At 32.1% G+C, this 26,483-nt stretch overlaps 2 protein-coding genes across 2 annotated transcripts in view; one reads left to right on the top strand and one right to left on the bottom strand.

The window, feature by feature from the left end:
• Nucleotides 1-1,772: 1,772 nt before the first annotated feature.
• On the bottom strand, nt 1,773-3,712 carry LOC134238793 (cyclic nucleotide-gated cation channel alpha-3-like; the record flags this gene model as incomplete). Its single annotated transcript, XM_062720907.1, has 5 exons — nt 3,586-3,712; nt 3,390-3,471; nt 2,119-2,218; nt 1,970-2,034; nt 1,773-1,851 (listed from the first exon to the last, which is right to left on the bottom strand). Coding segments are annotated over exons 1-5 (453 nt in total), but the record flags the coding sequence as incomplete, so codon positions are not given.
• Nucleotides 3,713-7,479: 3,767 nt separating this feature from the next.
• LOC134238794 (scavenger receptor cysteine-rich type 1 protein M160-like) overlaps nt 7,480-26,483 on the top strand; it is a 37,571-nt gene continuing 18,567 nt past the window's right edge. The window contains exons 1-10 of the mRNA XM_062720908.1: nt 7,480-7,638; nt 10,734-10,897; nt 11,191-11,338; nt 12,091-12,248; nt 12,499-12,646; nt 12,984-13,150; nt 13,343-13,490; nt 13,696-13,862; nt 14,173-14,323; nt 18,213-18,376. Of these exons, the coding sequence (XP_062576892.1) occupies nt 10,762-10,897; nt 11,191-11,338; nt 12,091-12,248; nt 12,499-12,646; nt 12,984-13,150; nt 13,343-13,490; nt 13,696-13,862; nt 14,173-14,323; nt 18,213-18,376 (1,387 nt within the window). The 5' untranslated portion in view covers nt 7,480-7,638; nt 10,734-10,761. The remainder of the gene's footprint in view (nt 7,639-10,733; nt 10,898-11,190; nt 11,339-12,090; nt 12,249-12,498; nt 12,647-12,983; nt 13,151-13,342; nt 13,491-13,695; nt 13,863-14,172; nt 14,324-18,212; nt 18,377-26,483) is intronic.

Genomic DNA, 26,483 nt, shown 5'->3' with positions numbered 1-26,483 from the left:
GTAACTTCATAAGAATCCTTACAAACAAAATACATTGTGGTTCCATTAAATGTTCAACCAAGCCTCTTTCGTTACTCCTCACTAAGATATTGACAGTAGTGAAGGAAAAACTTCGAGTACTGTGCAACAATATATTCAAGAAGTGATGTGAATCAGATGAGGATACTGAAAATTTCCAAAGAATTTTTATATTTTAAATCACAAGATTTTACCAAAATTAACCATGTTAACAGCTTTAAAACTTACGACTTTTCAACTTTATACACAACCATTCCCCACGATAAATTAAAGTCCAGGCTTTTTTTTTTATATCATTGACAGCTGTTTTTTCAATAAAAATGGAACTCAACTAAATTTATCATTGGTCATTGGTCATTTGCAAAAGCGATTTTGTTAAAAACATTCTGATTGCACACACAAGTACTCTGAAGTTTCCTATGTCGATACGATATATCCTGGTGAGCCTGAGATAAAAGATACCACAGAGTCTGACACATCTAGTTTCATACTTGGATATTTTACTTGAAAAAGACTATGTAATCTATCAACGAAGATCTATGATAAACGTGATGACTTTAACTTTTCTATCGTCAATTTCCCTTACTTTATGCAGCTATATACCTTCATCACCTGCATACGGAGTTTATATATCTCAGTTGATTCGATACGCAAGAGCATGCTCTACGTATGAACAATTTCTAAAACAAGTTAGAATTGTTGACAAACAAGTTGATGGAACAAGAATATCAGCAGTCTCGTTTAAAGTCATCATTTTGTAAGTTCTATGGTCGATACAATGACCTTGATAGCATATACAATTTATCATTGAGTCAAATGCTGACTGACGTTTTTCATCCTAATTGTTAGTCTATAATTTATTTATACACTGAATTGACGACGGATTTTTTCCGTTATTTCCTGATCATGACAAGGACCACACAGCGGGTGTGACTGGTCGGCAGGGGATGCTCACTCCTCCATGGCACCTGGTCCCACCTCTGATGTTTTGGATGCCCGTGTTTGCTCTGCTCCTAATTTATATTGTTTTATGGACTTCGATATTGAATACTGTTCGTTATCTCCATATCCTTCATGCAAGATGGGTAACGGACTTAAAATAAATTGTATTGTCATCTTTCTGCTTCAAACGAAATTTTGAAAATCTTACGAAAAGACGCGTTTCCCTGAAATCTCACAGACGTTCCGAACCTTCCTTGAATGTCGTCAGGGTTGTGTCGACGCCTATTTTTCTTAGATCCATTTAGCTGAGAAAAATGGTATTTTTATAGATATTTAAAAAAAAATCTCTATGTAGTTTTAAAAATATCCATTATCGACCTCGCAAATCTAACTTACTAGATGTAATTAATTATTGAAACGAAAATAACTTAAAAGTTCGCGTTTCCTTGGACAGCCATCGTAGTTACCTATTTTAGAGGCTATATAAGAAAAAAATTAAAGAATTTACCCGGATTCCTTGAATTTGCCCCATAAATCATATGGATCTAGAGGAACATATCTAAGATAGTTCTTTTTATTTAAAAAAAAATCCCAAGGAAAGAGAAAAAAGCCTGTAGGAGTTTTTAACTGCAGAATTTTTTATACTCAAATAACCATAAAAATATACTTAAATATACGTAATAAGTATAAATACGAATAGGTAAAATTATTGACTATAAAATTATTTCAAATATTATTTTTGCAATTTTTGATGCAGCTTTGATTTCATATAAAAATGTTTTAAATTTACTTCAATTAATAAAGTATCTTACCAGATCAGTACAGGGGGAGGGGCGCTCTCCTATAGTAGTTAAGATTAACATCGACCAGTACAAACACCGGATATATTTCCTTCAGAAATATAAATGAGTTACAAATAATATAGGTAGAATGATATAAAACTTACAATATTATAATTATATTTATCAAATTATGTCTTATTTTTAGCCCAGAGACAAACTTTTCTCACCTAATGAAGGAATCAAATTCTTCTCCGCTAGGGTAGACCCATTCATTGCTTCCTCTTCCTTCAAACTGAAAGAAAAATAATCGTCATTTTGACGATTTATATTTCTCAACAGTATTTTATTAACATTTTCTGTAAAATATTCTTCTTACTTCTGATAACATGTAGTAAACACAGCCAATCCAATGTATGACCAGCCAAAGATACAGCGAGAGCTTTATTGCTCGTATTCGATTTGGAGTACTTGTTCGACTGCAAAAATGAGGAAATCCATTATAAATAGTAAAATGGTGCTGCAAATAATTGTGCAAAATAATGAAAATAATAATAATGAAAAAGAAGAATATATTAAACACTAATCAAACGCAGTAATCCAGTAAAATATACAAATTATGAACAGGACTATACACAGACGAAGTGCGAGGTCGACATGCTTTTCTGTGAAGTCGATATATCTATGGATTGAGCGAATTAAAGGGCTACATTCGTTATATTATTTTTACAGGGGTTGACAGAAAAATTTGAAGATAATGGGAAGAAGCCATAAATTTTTCTCTTGTCTTCTTTAACACTTAGAGACTATAGATCAAAATTAATTTGGTTTGTTTAATGTAAATGTTTTTTCTTTATATCTAAAGAGTAATTTAGGGAATTTAATAATTTAAAAAGCTACACTTGTTTTATTACGTTTTTTATTGATTTTTGAAAAAAAAATCTCTAAATATGTTTTTAAGTAGATCCTTATTCAAGGCACCGTTACGTCTTTACAAAATACTATATTACAAAGCATCTGATTTATAAATAGGAATTTAATTTTCTTTTTCTTTTTCAGAAACATCAAGTCATACACTGCATTAGCTAGTGCTTTGAAAGTTTTTGATAATTTATTTTTTATTTAAATTGATTCTTGAATATGTGAACGGTCAGTACTTCTGAAATTTCTCATTTTTAGCAGATATTTTGGTTAAGAGTAATGATAAGTGTGGGCTTAGTTGAAAATTTACTGACCATGAAATATATTTTATGATGTTTCGGATCCAAAGGAATGCTAAATTAAATGCATTTTATGACTTTGGTACTGTACATACTGTAAACGTATTACATTTGGCGGTGTATTCTTTTTAGCGCTTTTGGCGGAAAGATACTTCCGCTAATTCAAGTACATCGCTAAATGTCTTAAACAATGATACATGAATAAGAACATCAAGAAATGCGCTAAATCAAATCTACGCTAAATTGTTTAAAAATCATTTTCCGCTAAATATCGTACACGCCAAATATAATACATTTACAGTAATTTGTTTACAATTTAAAAGTTTGGATGCAAAATTTGGAAATATCTGTAGGAAATCATGGAGTTGATTATATGGTGAACTTTTTTTATGATTAAATAATGTTCAAAGCATTTACGAATGAATCTTACCTATCAGTTACTTCGAAAAATCTGACAACAATATATGTTTTGATAAGTCGTGGTAAACGTAACAAAGGAATGTATAGACTACCTGAAAAAGAGTTCACACAAAAAGCATTACAGATTAATTATCATACGAAAATGTTTATATAAATGTATTACATTACATAACATAATCTACAATGTCTAGCATTGAAATACTCACTAACGTTAAGGGACTCAACATGAATAAAAAGATAACCAAGAAGACCTGAAGAATGAAAAAATATAATACTGTTTAAATAAGAAAGAGATTTGTGACTCAATTGAATGACTGATGTAACGTTAGACATAAAATTTTACCTAATAAGCAGCTTGTCGTGTATTGTAGTGGAAGTATCGATATTACATCAGCTACAAATCTAGTTTGACTTCTGTAATTTTTAGCAAGCCTCTTAGGGTCCACTTCCTATCATTAGAAAAATATACTTTAAGAAGTTTATGGAAAAAATGATAAAAATAAAGAAGGCTGCATCCTTACATTGTTAATGGAAACTTTACAATTTTTTTTTTAAATTTTTAGTCATGTCTAGGAGCGAGATCGACGAAATATTTAAAAGCATTGTGGTTCTTCAAAAATCAAGATACGGTATTTTATATAAAATCACGTTTATATGCTGTAAAAGAAAATTATAATTATTAATTTTTTTAAATTAAATTTTTACTCACCAGGCACCCATCGTCGTAATAGGCCACTCTAAACTGTATGATGATGTCAAGAAGGTAGATGACGTCACAGATGGTATCGAACATAAGGAACAGGTACGTCCACTGTGATATAAAATGTTATTTAATGCATAAGGTCAATATATTGACCCTATGAATGTATATATAATCTATCATTAAGTCAAATGTCGACTGAAGTAATTTTCATACAAATTGTTAAGCATTTTTATTATATGATTGAATAATTTCCATCTCTATGATTGGCTGAGATCCAACTATGTTAGAAAAATACTACGTTGTATTGACCTGCACGTGACGTTCCAGGTCAATACAAGGATTTATTTCGCCTACATTGATCTAAAAATACATCGGGATATTCCAAATTGATACAAATTGATTTGGAAAGCTATTTAAACTACTATAACTTTTTTTTCATGTGAAAAAAACATAAGCGAATATATATTTTCGGGTGAGGGTGGTAAGAGGGATGCAGGGACACTCCTCCAACACTTTTACTGAACAACAATTTTTACTTTTTGGCAGTCAGTTTTCCCTGATAATACTCCTTTCTTTCAAAATCTATCCTATAAAAAAGACTGACATTTTATTTTTTTTCACGGCAACTAAAATTAATAAAAAAAAAAATCATTTCAAAATCATGCAGTTATATATAATGATGAGTCTTGTTTTTTCCGGTCTTATGTCGATACTGTATATCCCAGCGAACTTAAAATAAAAGATACCACAGAATCTGATACATCTTTTCATATTTCGGTGATGTTTAACTTAACCAAGGCTAATGATAAACGAAATGACTTTAACTTTTCAATTATCAACTTCCCTTACTTACGCAGCAATATACCCTTATCACCTGCATACGGGGGTTACATCTCTCAGTTGATTTGATACGCAAGATCATGCTCTACGTATGAACAATTTCTAAAACGAAGTAATCTATAGGTTAACAAGTTAGTGAGACAAGAATATCAACAGTCTCGTTTATGGTAATCATTTAGTGAGTTATATAGTCGATACAATGACCTTATCAGCCAATACGAGTTTCATTGAGTCAAATGCTGACTAAGGGTTTTCATACTAATTGTAAGGCCATTATTTACACACTAAATCGACGGATTTTTATTTGCCGATCATGGCAAGGAAAATTGTCCATTTTAAAATTTTCAATGAAACCGAGAAAAATTTTGTGCGAATGGGATGATGACCTTATTAGAACAATTGGATATTCAAGAAATAAATCAGTTCCACAGTAAATTAAAGAAGCATTCTTTCCCCCCTTTTTTTCTTTAGGATACAAGCTCGTCTGGAACATAAATTTAGTGCATCACGAACCCGATCGTAGTCCGAATTATAAAAAATAATTTAAAGATATGTATGCCGTATTAAACAGTATTTTTGCACAGCTGAAACCGAACAAAAATTTCTGGAGTATGATAAGCTACCAAAAATAAAGCATTCTTGCAAATTCGACGAAGTTTTATTTGGTATTAACAAAGTACTGGTCAGGAAAAGAACACGATATTCTCATGCATATTTATAAAGGACTGACGTTTATCCTGGATCTGCGCATGTGCGCGGGAAAAGCATCGCAAGAATCATCAGGTCGAGGAAAATATTTTTGTGACGTCTGTTCAGTGAGGGACACAAATAGACCAATCAGCTCAATGAGTTGCATTTAATGCATTTATGGGTTACTACATAAAATACTACATGTGTTTTTCAAAAAGGTAGTTTTCTAAATCGCTCTCAGAAAGACATGATGCATTATGTACATTATTATCTACTAATTCCATGCTCATATTTGCATACAAATGATTAACAATGATGAAAATTAAAGTTTTCCCCACTCCATTGTACAGGTCCGTTTGTTTAGAGTTTCCCCGTGCTGTACTGCTAGTGGACATTTTCGGTTGGGTGAACATTTACGGATCTTCAGTATGGAGCGCATTATGCGCAATAGATATTTTATGTCAAATACAATGTATGGAAAGTAATTTAAACTGCTATGTTTACACCCTGAATGGGATATCGTCAATTATCCCTTTAGGTTTTTTAATATGAACTACATAACATATGTAGATGAAACTTACATTCCATACATCTTGCCTTCTTAGAAATATAGTTGGGCTAATAAAATAAAATTGGTCAAGGAATTCCAGGCCTCTAAAAACTATTCCAGTATGAGGGCACAACCAAGCATTTCGATGAACACCATTAAGAAAAATTAATTCAGGTAGGTAGCATCGTTTTTTGTTTTAAGTGGGTGGGGGATAGAACAATTAGAATAAAAATTAACTAGCTCGAAGAAATCTGACAAGTAAAATAGGTTCCAATATCTTTCACTACTAAATTTTATTCATTCACTACAATTTACCGCCAAACTCCAAATTTCACTTTCGAATTAGCCCGAGCCAATGCTGATAACCTACTTGCAAGATTTTTTATATTATTTTCAAGGGGTCAGAAATATTGTGATTCATATGTAAAGAATATAATTATATTATTTAGTAGTATTCTGGTTTTGGCATTCGTATATTGTGCAGATTTATACATGCTATTCTGTGGAATACTTTTGTTGTTTTGAACCATTAAGAAATGCAGAATCGAATGTATCTAATAACCATTTTGATTGATCAAATTATATCATTTGTTTGTATTGGTTATTTCATTTTGGCACAACATGGTTTCCACACTTCTTTATCCATAGTCGCTGACAGCTGTAGAAGTTCATCCGATCGAAAATGTCCATTGAAAAGACAATTGCACGTGATTATTCGTCGGTACGAAAAGCAACCAACTCTGAGGTGCTCTCAATATTGACAATCCCTAACTCACGTGTTTGTAGTAAAAACGTAGTAGACCATCATGCTTTTCGGTTCATTCACGAGATTGGACCATTGTTTGCTGTAAACATGCGCGACAACGTGATCATGAATATTTCAATAAGAGGCGGTTTTTTATCCGACACGGAGAGAAAATAACTTTTACCAAATAATATTTCATAACTTTTAAAAGTGATGGAGTGGAATTGTCTTATTTGCAGAAAGTATATAACTTATATAACTTGATGAGACACCACATATATTTATTACTTTTAAAATAAAACACTAATACGGCATATATAGCTTTAACATGCCATAATTCCGTCAAAAATCAATGAAGCGGATAGAAATTCGAAAATTAACTTATATACAAATAAGTTGTGAACAGGGCATTACATGACAAAAATCCGCTCAATAGCTGCAAGAATTTGAAAAAAAAAGTGCTGAAAACCAAGTGGGACAGACTGACAGACGGACGGACGGACGGACGAAATTCCACAATATTCTTACATAGAAAATTATGTCTTGTTTTTGATTTCAGATATTAACGAGTTTTCGATAAGATTGGTGAATAATCAGACAGCCAACAGGGGCTATGTTGAGGTGTTCCTTGGTGGATTGTGGGGCACTATCACACACACTCGGCCCTACAGACACTACACCTGGGGTAAAGGAGCTGCGACCGTGGCCTGTAGGCAACTTGGTCTTCCACAGTAAGTAGAAGCGACGAAATTGTGACGAAAAGTGACCATTTTTAAAAAGTCAAATAAAAAATACAGATTAAGAGAAAGGGCAAAACCCAGACCTCTGAGAACATGGGTGGAATCAGATGCCACGGAAGAGAAATGGAAATAGAAAATTATCACGAACATTATTACTTGCAGAAAAATTGCGTTTTCAATTGCATAACGGGAGTTGTAATTCTCCTTGTAACAGGTCGGAGAGAATACTCGAAATCGGGTATTATCCGTGAAATCGCGTATAATACTCGATAGTAGGGTATCGTTGAATCCGCGAAATCGGGTATAGGAGGTGTAATCACCTAATAAAACTTAAACAATGGGATGGCGCATGTTGCTGAGATAACTTTCATCTAGAGACACATGTTTTCTAAAGGTATCACTAGCCAAGTAAGAATTTGGGCTTCAAGATTAATGCACTCGGGACAACAAATACCCGTGGAGCTCAGTACATTTCATGATCTGCACACAAAAAAGGCGTTCGATTTGCTTTATATTTTACCTTATGTTGAAAGTATATACATTTTCCTAATGTTAATTCCCAACACAACAGAATTGTAAAGTATCAGAATTCGGGAATTTATAATGATTCCACATCAACACGACAAACATGAACAATTTGTAAATAAATCAAATAATACGGAAACACATTTCACACACCAGATATGATGCCATGTACATACAAGGGGTTGTCTATCGTATCTAATTATGTGTCATTGATTACTTTCACATTCATCTTGTGCATAAAATCAAATTTATGTATGAATGTATAAATAATGCAATGATAAAAATGTCTAAAATTTCGGCTAAAAGAACCCTCTTTCTCTTTTTTTTTTGAAAATCTTTTCTTTTTTATTTATCATTCAAACATATTTGCAGAATATGTCTTCAACATTTTAGCAGAGACAGTGATAGTTTCAGGAATACAGCTTGTGAGAGAAGATAACTGTTGATCGTTTAATTTCGCTAAGTTATCAATATTTTCTCATTTCTTGGCGACTTCAAAAGGGGGGGGGGGGGGGCTAAAGGCTTCTTAACCACCTCTGACAAAACAACCTCGACTGTGTTCTACATGGGTCCAAGAGACCTCTCTTTGAATGTCACGGTCGGTTAAACTCGGTCATATATTTTTGATCGTAGGGAAGATTTATTCATCAAATAAAAATCATATACATTGTAGGTAAACAAAAAGCAACCTGTTATTTTCTAACACAATATGAGACTATAAACAACTAGAATTTTATTTTTTAAACAATTTTTTTCATTATAGATGAGTATTAGGAAAAGTTATTGCCATGAGTAATACATATCATAGATAAAATAACTAAAAGAAAACTGTGACATATTGTCTACAACCAATCAGATAGTGCGTTGTATTAGCATATTATAATGAGGTATAAGATAGCGATATAAAAAAAATATAGAAGGTAAAGAGGTAAAATTTACCCTGTCTATCAAATAGTATAATAAAGAAAGGAAGTAGCTACGATTTTTTATGAAATTTTAATGTCCGATGAGGAATTATATTCCCAAAAAGTAAGACAAGAGTTCCTAAGGCAATTGAACACTCCATTATTTCATTTTGTTCATTAACATGTTCATAAACGTAAAAACTATAAGAAATGTGCAAACTTGACTATGTAATTCATGTTTCAATATGACTGTACCTCGATCTATATTGAGAAATTCAATGTATTATAAGCTCATGAAAAGATGTACACATTTGACTTTTATTTATACCCCCCCCCCCAAAAAAAAAAAAAACAAGAAAATCCTGTTCATATGACTTCTTGCTCTCAATTTTCACACAAATGCATAAAATAAAGGTAAAATAGCATATCTTGTATCGATTAAAATGCAACCAAAAAATTTACGGTGTCTCTGAATAAAAATTTCATGCTAAATTGACATAATAAACTCACCTTCAATTAGCTATTTTCAAACTGTTTTCCCGTGGGTATCTATTTAATCTTATTTTATTTTCTTCTTTATAATAACGTTGGTATTCTATTATGGCAGAGATATACAATTATGACTCTCTTATACTGTACTCTCTAACTTTAAGGAATAATTTATATTTCACGTGAAAGGGACGCCATACATTTTTCAGTAAAAATACATAACACGGCGTTAGTCGTTTAATTTCTTTAAAATTTCATGTTTTGTGAATGGTGCACATATTAGAAAATTAAGTGTATGGAATACTTTAATGGGAAATAAAGACAAACGAAGTGTAGTTATTTGTTTTTAGAAATTTTATTGAAAAATTATAACGCCATTGTGTCCTCTTTGTTACCCCAGCAGTGTTTGTCGTGTGATTTTAAAATTATTTGACAACCGTATGAATTAGGTTTAATAAAAATAAATCCACAAGATACTGATGTACAAGTAACAGTTACTGGCATAATGCGCCGTTGCTTTATTCTTTAGTTTTTATAGAAAGTTGCACGGAATACCCGATTTCGCGGATTCAACGATACCCTAATGTCGAGTATTATACGCGATTTCACGGATAATACCCGATTTCGAGTATTCTCTCCGACCTGTGTAAAGCAATGAATAATATATATAATGTCCCCCTTCGATCAGATGGCTAAATGTACTTGGTTTGATAAAGGTTGAATTAATGAAAGAATTCATTTCTGTTTTCCTGTACCTACTATTTTGGCAACCGCCGATTTCTTATGATAATCGCTCTAATGACTACATGTATAAGCTTTTAAAGCTATCAAAGTTTGATAAGATAGAGAAGTTATAGGTATCCTTTATGATTTTTAAAAAGATCAGTGGTATAGTTCTTGCAGTCACAAAACCATTCATAAGACCAAAGCTATCAAAGTTCAGACTAACCCGGTACAAGAACCATCCACTGAGAAATAGAAGAAAAAGAGGGGGGAAGCATAATTGATTAGAACCTTGTATAATTGCTTACCAAAGTCTTTGAGCTCTTTACCTCACATAAGCTCTGCTTTTCAGACAATTGTATAAGATCTTTTGAAACTCTTTAAAATCCTCTCCACTGGTATAATGAAAGAGTTCGAGCTTGAAAGTTTTTATTGTCATTTCAGTTCCGTATCACTTCCTGTTAGGAGTAGCATGTTTGGTTCCATATATTCTTTGAATTGGATAGAGAGCACCTACTGTTTAGGTAGTGAACAATCACTACTGGACTGTATCAAAATGGGAAGCGTGTCTTACTACAGTTCTTATAAAGCTGGAGTAATTTGTACAGGTACTTTGCAATGTCGTTCAGTATACTAGAACTGAGAGGCTTTAGAAGACACTAAATTTTTGATAAAATTCGCTATAATTTTGTTTATTTTTAACAATATCACTTATCTGGCTTCATTCTGTAATGCTTTGATAAAGATAAAATTGATAAACTGGTACTCCACTAGATTTATTTAATTTATGTAATCATCAGTTGTGTGTTAAATTCAGTAGTGTATTCGGTAAAATGAATTGAATAAAATAGTTTGGTTACATATATATAAATATAATTCATTTTTATCTTTTGTAATTTAGATACAGATAGTGTACACTATCGATTAGCGTCGAATACATCTGCAGGTAGGGTTGAAATTCAAATTGATGGAAAGTGGGGAGGAATCAACAAAAAAGCCTGGAATGAAAAATCAGCTTCATTGTTCTGTAAACATCTACAGAAACCCTTGTAAGAACCTCAAATAGTCTGCGATATATATTCTTATATATACCTTTATATTGTTCAGAGATGTGATATAAAACGCAATACAGTGAAACCTGTCTAATCCGACATGCACTGAGAGACAAATTTTGTGTCAGAATAGACAGGGTGTCGGATTGCACAGTGTTAAAAACAAAGAAAATACTAAAATGGGAAAGAAATTTAACGTCGGAATTTACAATTATTCAGGTGTCGGATTTGACAGTTTTCACTGTATTAGAAAATTCGTTCAGAGATTTTTTTTTTGAAAAAATGGAGAAACAAAGCGTATCCATGTATTTCATGAATTTCTTTTGATTTGATTTGTAAAACTAATTGGGTACAAGTTTTATCCAATATGATGTTATCATTGAGAAGATGTAGAATATCTAATCTTACTTGAGATGGAGCAAATAAATTTTTATTTCATGCTTAATAAACATCGTCTTCGATGTTTTATGTAAACCTCATATTTTTTATCACATTTTTATGTACTTGTTTACACTTCCTATTTAATTGAAGTATAATCCACATATGAAATTGTGCTTTTTAAAACTGTCGTGGCTGGTTCATTTTGCGAGAAACAAACTATCACGTATACCTTTCTTTAACATTCATTCTCATCTTCAAAATGTTTTTGCAAAGTGTGCATCACAGTTTTCAGTTCTTTTCGAAATCTGATAGACACACAGTCAAGCTTAAGAGAGCTCTTTAAACATCAGCTTTCTTTCAATGCTCAGCTCTAGAGCGTTACCAGTTGTAAATGACGTCTACGGATTCAGCCACTGGGAATGGTTGACTCAAGTTAGTTGCTACGGAACAGAAATCAATCTCATTGACTGTCCAAACGTAGTAACGGGGCAATACGGAACTGGATCTGCAGGTGTAGTCTGCACTGGTAAGCTTAAAGCTATAAAAAAAATCACTAATTCAACATTTAAATTACAGTATACAGTAAAACGCTGTTTTAGCTAAGTCCTGTGGACCTGTGAATTTAACAAGTTATATCCATATAAAATCAAAATAAAGAATTTAATTCGAACATTTGACGCAGACATTTTTGCACAATTATAGGTATAACTGGACTTGACATGTTTTTGTCGATCCTTAATTAAGTTGACCCATGTTTGATATGCTTTTTTAAATAGATTATGCGGAATTTAGAGTTCGCCTTAACAATGGAAGCACCGCAGGAAGAGTGGAAGTCTATTTGGACGGTGAATGGGGAGGAATTGACGCAAGCACTTGGACGCATTCAACAGCGAATATTGTTTGCAATCAGATTGGATTAAAGGGGTAATGCAGAGAGACAGCATTAACATCTGTATTTCTTGATATTGTAATTTTGGAGCATTAAAAATTTGGGATACCTTTTTAAGATACAAGTCCTTCTTTTGTCCTTTTATAAAAAGCTAATGCTTATTATTTTTTGTAATTTACTTAATGTTAAAAAAGGTTAAGATCTATGCAGTAGGCATGGTGTTGACATCTAAAAGACATAATGTTCTTGTGTAAATTTTGTTAATATGAATGCGTTATAAAGCAGCCTCTGCTTGTTTATATGAATATTATGGTATACTAAAGCATTACATTTGTAGCAGTTATACAGAGGTATGCTTCGTTTTCTTTTCAGGAAAACTGGTCTAGCTGTAAATAACACCCTTTATGGTGTAACACCAACCTTAACTTGGATTAAAGTAAAGGATTCCTGTTCCTCAGATGCACAGATCTTAAGCTGTAATGTCGAAGTCTTGGGAAACAAATTTTTTCCAAGAATAGAAGCTGGTGTTATTTGTGCAGGTCTGCTCTCTCTCTCTCGTACAATTCTCTCTCTCTCTCTCTCTCTCTCTCTCTCTCTCTCTCTCTCTCTTGTACAATTCTCTCTCTCGTACAATTCTCTCTCTCTCTCTCTCTCTCTCTCTCTCTCTCGTACAATTATAATGATCGGTGAAAACAGAACAGTTCGCTTTAAATGATCAATTGTTTATACAGATGTAGCTGAAAACGTATTAGAAATATATAATGGAAGTTGGTATGGAACTGTACGGTTTTTCCTGGAAAATGAATGGGGAACTTTAGATGCAGACGGTTGGGGACAAGAAGAGGCAACTGTTGCGTGTAAACAACTTGGATTTTCTTCGTAAGGGGATTTTTTTTAAATTTCAGCATTAAGTGATACCAAGATAATTATATTACTTAACATGAATAATAGGTTATACATTTTGAAGATTTTAGCAGAATAAATCCAAAGTATCCTAACATCTCAAATATTTAATAAAGAGGAAATTAAACAAGAAAACCTGTGAATTTTTCCAGTATTTCGTTGCATATTTAAAATTACGTAGGAGAAAGGCTTTGGCCGTACAGTCAGAGTTCTTTGGATACCTGGATTACAGAGTCTGGATCAAGGACTTTAAATGTACAGGGAACGAGCTAAATATTTTACAGTGTCCTTTGTCCATAAACGGGTTTTCCGATTACCGAATAAAAGATGCAGGGCTCATTTGTCAAGGTAAACAGTGTGTTGTGTTCAGTGCGTTGTTTAAATACAAAGCAACTACGTTTTATGCATGTAGAACTCATGAGAGATTTACTGTAAGTAAAAATATGAAGGAATATACAATTGTATTTATTATATAAATTGATAATTTCAATGTGTTATAATTCTTAAAGATATAGATTGTACATTGTTTTGTTGAAAGATTCTTTTCCTATAAAGAAATGATGTTCTATACTGAATTCTAGCACGTAAGATCAAAGTAAAAAATTAAAACCCAAGTTGAATATTATGGACATTTCCTTACAAAAGTCTATAACTATAGACAGGGAGAGTTTTATGGTAAGACTGGTTGGGAATACTACTACTCAAGGTGTTGTGGAGGTCTTCTTGGCTGATAGATGGGGAACGATAGATCCAACCCACTGGAATAACAACGCAGCAAAGTCGGTGTGCAGACATTTACAAAAACCGAGGTAGTGGGACACAAGTTAGCTATTTTGTTTTCATTTTACATTTAGATTCTCACAGTAGGGTAAATTAAAAAAAGTAGTAGTCTCAAAAATCTAATACGCGTGGCTTTCAACTCGACATTTAGATATATCGACAACGTACTGTCAACTAAGAATGGTTATTTCTATTTTAATGTCGATAAGATATATTCAGGTCAGTTTGAGATAAAAGATACTCCCAAAGAATCCGACAGATCTGTTTCATTTTTGGATATTTTCTTTGAAAAAGATGTTAATGGTATTCTAACAACCAAGCTTTATGATAAACGTGAGGACTTCAACTTTCCAATCGTCAACTTCCATTACTGATTCAGCAACATACATGCATGTACGAGGTTTATATTTATCACTTTATTCGATACGAAGAGCATACTCTTCATATGTACAATTTCTAAAACGAGGTGACTTATTGACATATGATGAAACAAGAATATCAGTGATGTTTTTTAAAAGTCATCTTTTTTTCGTAAGTTCTTTGGTCGATACAATGACCTTGTCAGCAAATACAACTTATCATCGGTCAAATGCTGACACGTTTTTCATAATTATTGTTAGGCTATTATTTACACACTGAATTGTCGACGGGTTTTTCGGTTATTTTTCGATCATGACAATGAGCACAGGGCGGGTTCGATGGCACCTGACCCAACCTCTGATATTATGGAGGTCTGTGTTTGCTATGCTCCTTCTACTGTTCGTTATCTTCATATACTTCAAAACTTGGGTAAGTCCACCCCAACCCCAGAATAAAATGAAAACATTTTAAACAGATATTTGACATTCACACGATCTTTACAACAACCCCCTGTATGAGTGAAATTCTCGAATTGGGCATTAAGCTTCTCATATAACATACGATGAATTTAGTTTTTAAATATATTATGTTTATAAAGCTATTTGTAAAGCATAATAATTCCACCAAATAGTTAATTTTGAAAGAAAAGTATTATAATATCGAGTTTTTTTTCATGGTATCAATAATAATCAGTTTTGTTACTTCATATTTGAAAAGGTCGGACATTTTCATCCATTCTCAATATAAGGGCACAAATGCCTCTTTGATTTTTTAAAAAATGAAGTTCAAGAAAACAATTTTTCTATCAATTACCTTTGAAAGAAAGTATCTGAAGATTTTGTTTCCAGATTTTTTTTATCAAATTATAATACATGGACTAATGACAAGACGATAAAGCAGAGGGTGATTTTATTCAGAAATATAGTTTGAAATGTACGTTACTCTTTCTTCAATGTCCAAAAAGACATGTAAAAAAAATGTAGTCATTAAAATCACAATTGGAATAGCTCATCTTAACACCAGCACATCCTACCAACTCTGTCAGCAACATATTTTCTCGGCATAAAAACGTGCGTTTGATTTTTCCTTTCAAAAAACAATGGTTACTTTTTGATCCAGATGTAGAAAAACATTTTTTAAATATATGCTTTAAATTCTTCTCTCTGTTTTGTTTAGAGCAATCAGTTTGGAATCTTGTCATTTTCTATAGATACTGGAACCTAACATGTACATGTAGTAAAATTCTATTTTGTAGTTACTGTCTTTTTTAACATATATTCATATCGATTTAGAAAACTACGTAAATATAACGTACATTTCAAGATATATTTCTGTTTAATAAAAAGCTTAAAATTCATCTAAAATTCATCGTTTTGTTTCAGTTTATTAAAAAAGAGATTCTCTATGTAATCACATTGCGTTATATGTCGCAATCACCACTATAAAGACACGATTGCCTCAGAATATGAGTAGGTAACGTACATTTCAAACTTGTAATAATATGTAAATTAGTAATAAAAAAAATTTGAAAAAAAAAGCAATTATTGACATAAAAATCATTTCAATGAAGCGTTTTAAGGCAGTAATATAAGAAATCATTATGTAACAAACGAGGTTATTTGTCATCAACTACATGAATGTCACTACATGAATGTCACGTCACTTCGGTAACGTTCATTTCACATATTATTGGAGAGTCCCCTCCACCTCAGTTCATTACCATTCTTTTGTGCTGTTTCGCTGAAATTGACACCGGTTGTACCCTAGTTACTTCTACCTGTGTGCAAGGGTACAGACAAAAAAATATGAGTCAGATGTATTTTGCTATGATCTAACAAATGCTCGTGTTTGGCCATTGAAACTTAACATAAATCTATTCCGAATATATCCATCGATAGTTTGTTAATAATTTCATTTAGTATGTTGGAACATCGTATACGTGCTTTTCAGCAGATCTGCAAATTTAACCCAAAATGCAATGATTCAAACAAAACTGAGTATTGTGTGCCTTTCAGTATTTGAAATGTACGTGACCGTCTTGTGTTATGGGTTTAGGCCTATTTGTTTCTTTTTTTTTCTATTTTTTGTTTCTTTTTTTTTTTACCAATTATAAGCCTATGCAAAACCTTGTTTTAAATTATCAACAACAATTCAATTAAGATTGACGAAAAGTCGCATATTAAAAGTAAACAAACTGCAAAAAGGCTGCCAAAAATGAATTTAAGACACTTAGAAATAAATGTTCTAGCATGTGGTAACAGTCTACCACATTTACGAGGATTGGGGGTGCATTTAGATGGATTTATGTGGTCAGTTGTCAAATGGATTGTATCGATAATTTTGTTTCGCTCGTGTAAACGCAATTCATTGACTAAATTAAAAAAAAATTCAGTTAGAAATAGGTAAAATGTACGTTACCATACGTAACGTACATTTCAAATATAAAAATCAATTCTCTTCCACAAGCGTACGTTAGACACGCAATATATTCTTGATACTATTTGAACTTGCATATCGTAAGAAATGCATCATACAGGTTTCGTATTCAGAAATATATACCAGGTATCAAAATTATATTACATATAATTGACCTTAATAAATATTTTTTCCTCAGCAGAAACGTTTCTTTTCATTAATTTTGGGATTTAGCCGACCTCCAACCTTTGAAACTTTCCTTTGTGTACACATTTGAGCGTATGAAAGTATGAGAATACATGAAAATTCACTTAATTCGAATTTCATGGTAACGTACATTTCAGTCACGTACATTTCAAATGATCACTTTTCATGTAAAAAATAATTTTTAATTGTGTTAAGCAAAACGTCTTTGCCAGTTTACAGGATACAAGGGGTTGCTTATTCAGAGTCGTCTCATATTTTCTACTTAATATATATTCTTAATGGAAGAATATAGGTAACGTACATTTCTTTCTTATCTCTACGATTGAAAATGTCTTTCATTCCGTAAACATATTGATAAAAGTTGCTCAAATTGTTCAATTTCATGTTACATTATCTAAGTAGGAGTAATTAATCTATTGAAATTTCAAATTTAGCCCATCAATAAATAAAGGAGAACAAAACTATCAGGTGTATAGTCTTTGTGTTTGCTTGTAATGTTGTTGAAATAGAATTAAGCGACAGGGACCTTGCACAATAAAAATTATTTATTATCACCAAGAAAATGTATTTATTGTTATGAAAAGAAATAAATATGATACAAGGTTTAACTTATCAGAAAATTTTTATTTAAGAATCAAAACTATATATTACACAGAGGGGATTCAGAATAATATTTGCCTCGGCGACAGTAACGTACATTTCAAATAGGCTACTATATTTGAATTTGGAACTCCTTAAATAACTTTTAAGATCGATAATTATATGATTTCTTATTCATTGTTATATGACTATTTATAATGTTGATTTAGAAATTACATCAGTGGTATTTCTTTTAAATGAAAATGAGGCGACATTATTTGAGCCCTTATATTGAGAATGGGTGTTTGCCAAACCTTTACTACAAGTACCTTATACTGTGTATCAATGTCTTTTCAGTCGCTTTGGATTTGCTGTTAAATCGAGTATATTTCACCAAGAAAATTCACACCAGTGGCTTTCTACGGCAAATTGTGATGGGAACGAACCCACTTTGTTTGACTGCAAACTGTTTGTATCTGGAATAATGGAAACTTCGCAAGCAGCTTCTGTTATTTGCTCTGGTATTTTCTTGCTTGGATCTTAAAGGCTTTTTAATGACAAGATTATATTACTGATATATATGTAGGTTCTAAAAAATCTAAATATTTGCTGATTATACTTTTTACTTTCATATATTATAAACAATGTTACCCCTTTCTAACCTTTGCTGTTCGGTTTGCCGTTCAAACGGCATGGAATCGTAAGGAGACTGCAGCGATTCAAAATGAGGTGTACATGGAGATAACGAACAGTATTCAATATCAAAGTTAATAAAACAATACAAAATAGGAGCAGAGAAAACACGGACCTCCGAAACATCAGAGGTGGGATCAGGTGCCATGGAGGAGTGGGCATGCGTCGAATTGTACCCGCCCGTGTTTCATTGTCTATCATTGAATGTTTTGATTGTAACAGATAGAAATTACGTAAGCTGCATATTTTTAATCTTACCAGTTAATGCTCTGCAGTCTTGCATATTAAGAGCTTTTTATTGACCTATGATCAATCTTTGATAATTAAAAATCTATTATTGGTTAGAAATTTAATAAGACTGATTTATCAAAAATATGCTAATCAAAGTTAAATTAATGCTTTATAATAAGGTACAGTGTATTCAATAAAAAGTCAGAGTTAGAAAAAAAGATACATTTTAATAGATGTATTTTTTTGTCCGGAAAAGCCGTAATGGTGGTATGGTGGTCTCATTGTTTTAGTCCTAAATATTTTGTAAAATGTGCTTCCCATGTTGGTTACATGTACATGTATATATTTAAATCAATTTCATGATGAATCAACGAGACTAGTATTAAACTTTGCTCATTTCGAGCATATATATAAAAACAGAATCCTAGATATTTATATCCAAGAGTGCAATGCATTTATGGATAATTCGACAAAATGTTTTTTACATAAGCACATTGTCCAATCTGATTTCTGTAAAATGCAACCCTATTTAACAAGACCTTTTCAAATCAATTTACAAAAGCACATTTCCCGCATCAGACTTGAATTTCGTCGTATTATCTTAACATTGAATGCGGAAGGTACCAGGCAAGAGCAGAGATGATAGAATATACTGTGTTATTGATAGTCATTAAAGAGGCTGGGGGTGGCAGCCATTTTCAGACTATTTCAATCTCCTTTAAAAGAATAGCTCCATATAAAGATATACAAAAATGATCAAATTTTAAAACTAAAATGTAGGAGTTTTTTCTTTGCCAACTTTGACAGCTTAAGATACCGTATCTAAAAAAATAAGTTAAATCTGGTGGTTAATTTGTGATGAATTTGTTGACCCCCCAGCCTCCTTAAATAGAAGATGAATTTCATTTCCTTCTCCAGTGTCCTAGATATCTAAATCTAAGAAAGAAATATATAAATAAATATTATTACAATGCGCCAGTGAGGAGAACACAAATGTAAGTTGACCGGCTCAAAAACTCAAACTGCGCAATTGGTTTCTTTCAGTTTTTGGGTGAATGTAATGATTATGATAGTCTACTGTAATGGTAGCGGTTTTTGTGGTAGTTAGGTGGCGATTGAACAGGTGGCAGGACAAATAACCTGACCGGAAAGTGACTGTTTCGCGTTAATGTCATCATCACGTTTAGTTGGAAGCCAGTCCTGGCCCTCTCTGACAAAGGGTAAGACGTTCTATGGGGGGAAATTTACGAGAAATTCCTCAGTAATCTGGTGTTGCCTTTGTCCTTACATATGCAACTCGCAAACCAGACCCCATGGAACTTTTGTAAACTGTACCAAGATTGCAAGAAATCACAGGTTAGAACGGCTAATTTATGAAGAAATATTGAATATTGGGGGGGGGGGTTCTGTTCACAAGTATGTGTGGTTTCTACAGAGAACACATGCATGTTTGTTGGTGTTACAGTCCATAATTTTGCGATAAATCTTATCAGTTTCTTTTCTTCCAAAAAAACCTCGAATTTATATATTCTTACAGGGATGATTCAGGGATTTCAATCTTGAAACATTACAAAGTCCCTGTCCATTTCGGTTCTGGTTGTCCAGGATAAGATTTGATAGTAATGCATTGATTGGCGCACGATGTTTTTCCAGGAATATTTTCCAGCAAACCTTGCTTCATGCTTGAGAAATATCTAGATAATTAAAAAGATTGTATTTTTTTAAAAAAAAATGCCAAATGTCTTGTACAAAACGAGTGATCTGATTATATTATATTTTTGGAGTGCCCATTATCTTATCTGCGATTGGCAAAAAGATGAGACAAAAATAGTAAACTTCAAAGAATGATAAACACGGAAAGAAAAATTGGTAAAAAAACGACTAATAATTTGTTATATTGGTGTGTTGTTACACCACTAGGTTAGTGAAAACTTAAAAGTTGATTGGAAATCATGTTATTTCAAATCATATTTATCCCTTAACATTTTATCCCTTAACATTTTTCTTGTTCCAGGTTAAAGTGGGGGGGGGGGACCTCAAGGACATTTTTTACTCCACCACATACATAATTATGTATGTTAACGGTCTTGTAGAGTAGCCCCCCCCCTAAAATATTTTAAAAATTCTTTCTAAAATTTGAACATCATAGTAAGTTTACAATTTTTAAATATTATAGAAATTTTATTATTGTAATCATTTACAACAAAAATACATGTAGGTCAAAAAATATATACCAATCTAGACATCCATTTTTGTTTGTTTCATTATATTTTGAGAATATTTACATTTCATTTGAAAGCTAAATATTTTGGTTTGAGATTACATTATTTGCCTTACAATGTAAGTAATTAAACCCACACATTTACCTTTTAAAAATCAGTTTGCTGTTTATCTTTTTTTTCACAAAGATATTGCGGCAATGGTTTACATTGACTCTATAACGACGGGAAAATCCTACTCCGATAAATAAAGAGGGGAAATTTTACTCTGGTGTGAGATTTCCCCTCGGGGGAAAATCCTACTCTAGAGTACGATTAGGCCTATGTCATTTAAGTTGACAAGGGCGATAACTTCAAATAAAAATACATAGAGGCAGTCTACCAAAATCTTCTTCATTTGACTAAATATATAATTCGGGATTGACATTCTCTATCTTTATCCCTTGTTTGCAATCAGTTTATCTGAACTCTATATTTTAAATATTTTTTTCTGCATTGTGAGGTTGCGTTGACAAAAGCCAAAATGAACTTGCATCTTGACTCTCGTTGTTCTACGTTGAAACCGGTGTTTTATATTTTGAATATTAATGTTCGTTTGGTATTGGCCATGCATGCCTCTGGGAAAATAAATTTAATGCAGCAGTAGAAAAATCCTTTTTTAGGGTCGTAAGAAGCAATTTCAGTTTTGGGGAAAAGAGGGGGGGGGGGTCAGTTCGGGTACTATTAACTATGAAAAATTCCTTGACAAGCAAAAAAAAAAAAAGGTTAATATCAAACATATTTATTGAGGGGACACAGGCATAATGTAGCTTAGTTTTCTACAGCTGTATAGTATTCTATATATCGGGAAAATTACTCCCCCGGACCCCGGACCCCTCCCGGTTTCTACGGCTATGTTTTTTGAAGGAATTTTGTCAAATTCCTTTTTTAAATGTACATGTATGTTTCTACTGCTACATTGAATTATTTGTATTTTCCCAGCGGCATGCATGGCCAATACCCGTAATTAAAACATTTTTGTGACGTCATCTTTTGTTAAACATTGTTCAATAAATTTGTTATTGTCCTGCACCCCGTCCAATAAGTTACCTGTAGGTGTCCAATAAGATTCAACTTATTGGACTGGTACAGGTAACATTCAAATAAGAACAAAGGGCGAGGCAAATAAATAAACATAAAATAATGACAAATCAAACAATTTAATATGAACAACGTAGGAAATTAGTAGCGTTAAATGTTAATATTTCACCAAAAAAAAATCCTATTGAAAATGGCACAAATAATCCAAAGTGAATTGAATATCTCACATTCATTAAAGTAAAAGCATCCGCGGTTCCGATCATAAATTTCCTAAATTCACCGTTCATTAATTGCTATATACAAGATTCATTTCACAATGATTGATCCATGGAACATATATAGAATCCAAGGGACACAAAAGATGAATGAGAAATATAGTTTTCTTGCACACAACCTTGGGCTTTTTTGCTTTTTTAAATATCCGACTTTTCCGCATTTAGCACAAAAGTTTGCTCATGAAATTCCAACGGAATCTGATTTCGTTCGGTATTTTATGACCATTTGTCCACCTAGTCCCGCATGGTTTTATCGAGTGTCTGTCGTTCGTTGTTTTAAGGAGTGGCTGGAGTAAAAATCCTTCCGAGTTCGGAACCTGCACACAAAAGAGAAACCGTTGCATTAAAAAAAATACATCAAAAATAATCTCTCAATTTCATAGAAAATGCTTAAACATTAGTTGGAGTAAAATCCTTCAAATCTTAGTGCTTTACAAAAATTACCTGATGACGGAAACTGTTTTTTGCAAATTCCGAAACATAAGAATATATGGTTGAAAACTTGAACTGAGGCATCGTGGCGTAATCGATAAAGGGCATCGTCAAAACACCCGATTCTGAAGGTCTTTTTCAAAATTAAAATGTACGTCGTCATCCGTGGTCGTTGCGTTGTTCAATGAATAAATTGTAAGTAATTTAGTAGAACTGACTTTTACGCATGCGTAGTATATATAAAAAATGTCGCAATGCGGATAAATAAGACTAAACAAAGTTAATGTTCATATCTATCGATATAAAACACCTCTCGATGATTCCTACTATCTATAAAGAAGAAGGAAAACAAAAACTAGTTTTCTTTGGCCTAACTTTATGAACAGTGCCAGGTAGTCATCCAAGCAGAACGAGACCTTACCTGTGACTGTCCAATAAGTTAACAATGGAAGTGTTCGACAGTTCTACTCTAAATCCATTCATTACTTTCAAATGAAAGTACAATAAACAACAAACAAACCATTTGGACATAGCAACGACACGCAGTAGCTTTATTTTTGCAGTGTACATAACATATGCAAAATATGAAAATCAATTTGTATATACAAGTCTATGTTGGACTGAATAAATCATGATAAAATTTTAAACTTTATCGTGCTCTACGTGTCGTCCTAAACTGGTATTTAAACCACTATTCACCTCTTATATAGCCTTGCTAACGAGACCGGTTCTAAAGAACCACGTGATATACACCAGGTATTCGAATGAAAAAGTAATTTATTATCACACCGAGTAGAAATTGATTTCTGTCTAATTCGTTCCTCAAACGAAAGAAATCATATTTCTACTCTAAATCCATTCATTACTTTCAAATGAAAGTACAATAAACAACAAACAAACCATTTGGACATAGCAACGACACGCAGTAGCTCTAAATACAAAGAACGGGAAAATTAAAGTATAAAATCATTGATTTAAATTCAATCCAACAAAATTCATATAAATCATAAGTCATTCAATATTTCAAACAATAAATACATAAATTTTTACAGAAATTTTCCAATAAAATGTTTTGAAAACAATTAAATAATCACCAAAAAAAAAAAATACATGTATTCACTCCATTACTTTTATACAAACAAACAACAACATTCTATGCATGACAGCCAGCGGTGCGTGCGCTGGACGCTGTATTTTATAAACAGTACATCAATATACATATATAGAACACAGGACATTGTGTATGAATCCCTCAAAACTGCTGCATCTATTATAATTCTAAAATATTCTTTGTGATAAACATGAAAAGCATCAGGGCCGGCCAGGAAAAACTAGAGATAAAAATAATTTTTAAAAAACTCTAGAAACCTGTGTCCTTTGCCAAGTGCCGCTGGATGCAAAACATGTTGCGACGGACCTCACAACCTACCAATAAAACCCTTAAAAAAATCAAATATATGTATATAAATTTCTTCACTTATACCCTTTATACATAAATTTAAAAAATTTAGCTGTTGCTCGCTAAGTCGGCGGCTAGAAATGAACAACCTTAACAAACCAGTTCTCTACTACACCTTAAAATCAATTTTATTGGTCACTCTCTGACCAATCCACACAACATGCTTATAAATATCTTGTCATTAATACAACATTTTCTCACTATACTAGCGAAACGCGGGAAAATAACAATACATGTATATCCATCCTAAAAAAAGAATTCAATTCACCGTCGTCTTTTGACCATGTGAATCTGATTGTAAAAGTCCTGATGTTATGCACACATCCTATCCATACATCGATAAATGCTTGCTGCACTTGAGTTTTGAGTATAGTTTCAAGTCAAACTCAACTCAAACCATACGATTTATCGTGATGTCCCAGGGAAGAAGACTTCAAATATATCAAATGAATTCGACACAGTTATACATAGAAGTATATTCATCATCCAGTATCAAAATAGCACAAAATACACATTCCTGTGAAACATCTTGAATCCCATCTCAATTCCTTGGATATGTGCCTCTTTGAAACTCTGTCATTATTGGTACACCGATTAATACCTCATGGTGCTTGAATTAAACGTAAGAAGAATATAACCAATAATACCTGGAAAAACAAATTTGATGTTAGAAAACTGATAGATACATATATCTTGTAGCTCTGATATTTTAATAAATATGTATAGGATCTCTTTTTCTCTCTCTCTTAATCTATATAAAAAAATCCAAGTCATCATCATTGTGGCTAGCAAAACATGCATACTATCATTAAATGATAAAATGAATCAAAATTCCACCATTAGGTTCAAATTTTATGAATTACACTAATCATTTTTTTTTTAATTAAGAAAAACATGAATGTGTTTGTATAAACATCCATTAAATAATCAAGTTATGATAACCTTATTTTTATCAGAATAATCAACATTTACTTAAATTACTATTTGAAGAAATACTTCCTATAGAAAACAATCTCACCAAATGGCACCAAACGGTTGCATAAACATCCATAAAATCATTTTATGATATAATTTATCAAATGTTCAAATTCCAATAAAATTTTTCTTTATTTTCATCAGAATTATCAACCTTTACTTTTACTACTTATGTAGAAATACTTTCTACACAAACAAATCTCGCCAAATGGCATCACCACAAATGTGGTTGAATACAAATCCATACATTCATTTTATGATATGATTTATCAAAAAGTTCAAATTCCAATCAAATTTAACTTTATTTTCATCAAAATTATCAACCTTTACTTTACTACTTATGCAGAAAAACTTTCTACATTAACAAATCTCGCCAAATGGCATCACCACAAATGTGGTTGGATACAAATCCATACATTCATTTTATGATATAATTTATCAAAAAGTTCAAATTCCAATTAAATTTTACTTTATTTTCATCAGAATTATCAACTTTTATTTTAATTGGCATAAAACGCAAAGAAAAAATCTACCGTACTTCTCTAGAGGTCTTAAAATCACCTTCTTCATTATACTCATCGTGATACCAACCCTAACATGTAACTACCTGAAGCATAAGAATATGCTCTTTTCTCTTCAACATATCTAAAACTTTTCATTTCAGTAGCACATTTGACAAAATGGCAAGAAACTGAAATTGAAAAATTCAAACAATTTCAATTTATCGATATTTTCTATGCTCAGGAAATTTCCTTGTTATAATGGTGATGCATTTAGTACGTTTTAAAATGATAAACAAATATATTTAATTGGATATAAGTGCAAATATAATATCTTATAAATTCTACACTTGTTTTAATTGAAAAACAAATTAACGTAACGTATTTGTTTTGCTTTTCAGAAACACCAGTTTTCTTCCTTTAACAAATCTATCTTTATACAAAACAGATTATCTATTTCTGGAAATAACTTTCTATTATCATATACTGACTAGAATTAACGAATCTCATAATCAAATACAATCATGTATTTGTTTTCAAATTCTCTCTATTACAAACCTTGTTATCACTTATTTATAACTTATTCAAAAACTGATCAATTGTATTCTCAAATGAATACTTATCTTATAAAACAAGATCTAGGATGGCTTTTCTTTGATGACCTCGTTTTCCACACTGTCAAATCTCTCTCCAACTCTATTTTCTGTGATTTCATATCATCTACAATGGCTAAACATATCGATGAACCACGCCCTACGCCACTT

This window comes from Saccostrea cucullata, unplaced genomic scaffold (genome assembly GCF_032062105.1).
Source record: "Saccostrea cucullata isolate Sc308-1 unplaced genomic scaffold, CSIRO_AGI_Scuc_v1 ctg3065, whole genome shotgun sequence".
Lineage (NCBI taxonomy): Eukaryota > Metazoa > Mollusca > Bivalvia > Ostreida > Ostreidae > Saccostrea > Saccostrea cuccullata.
Note: the sequence above shows the minus strand (reverse complement) of the source record. Positions and strands in the feature narration are given on the sequence as shown.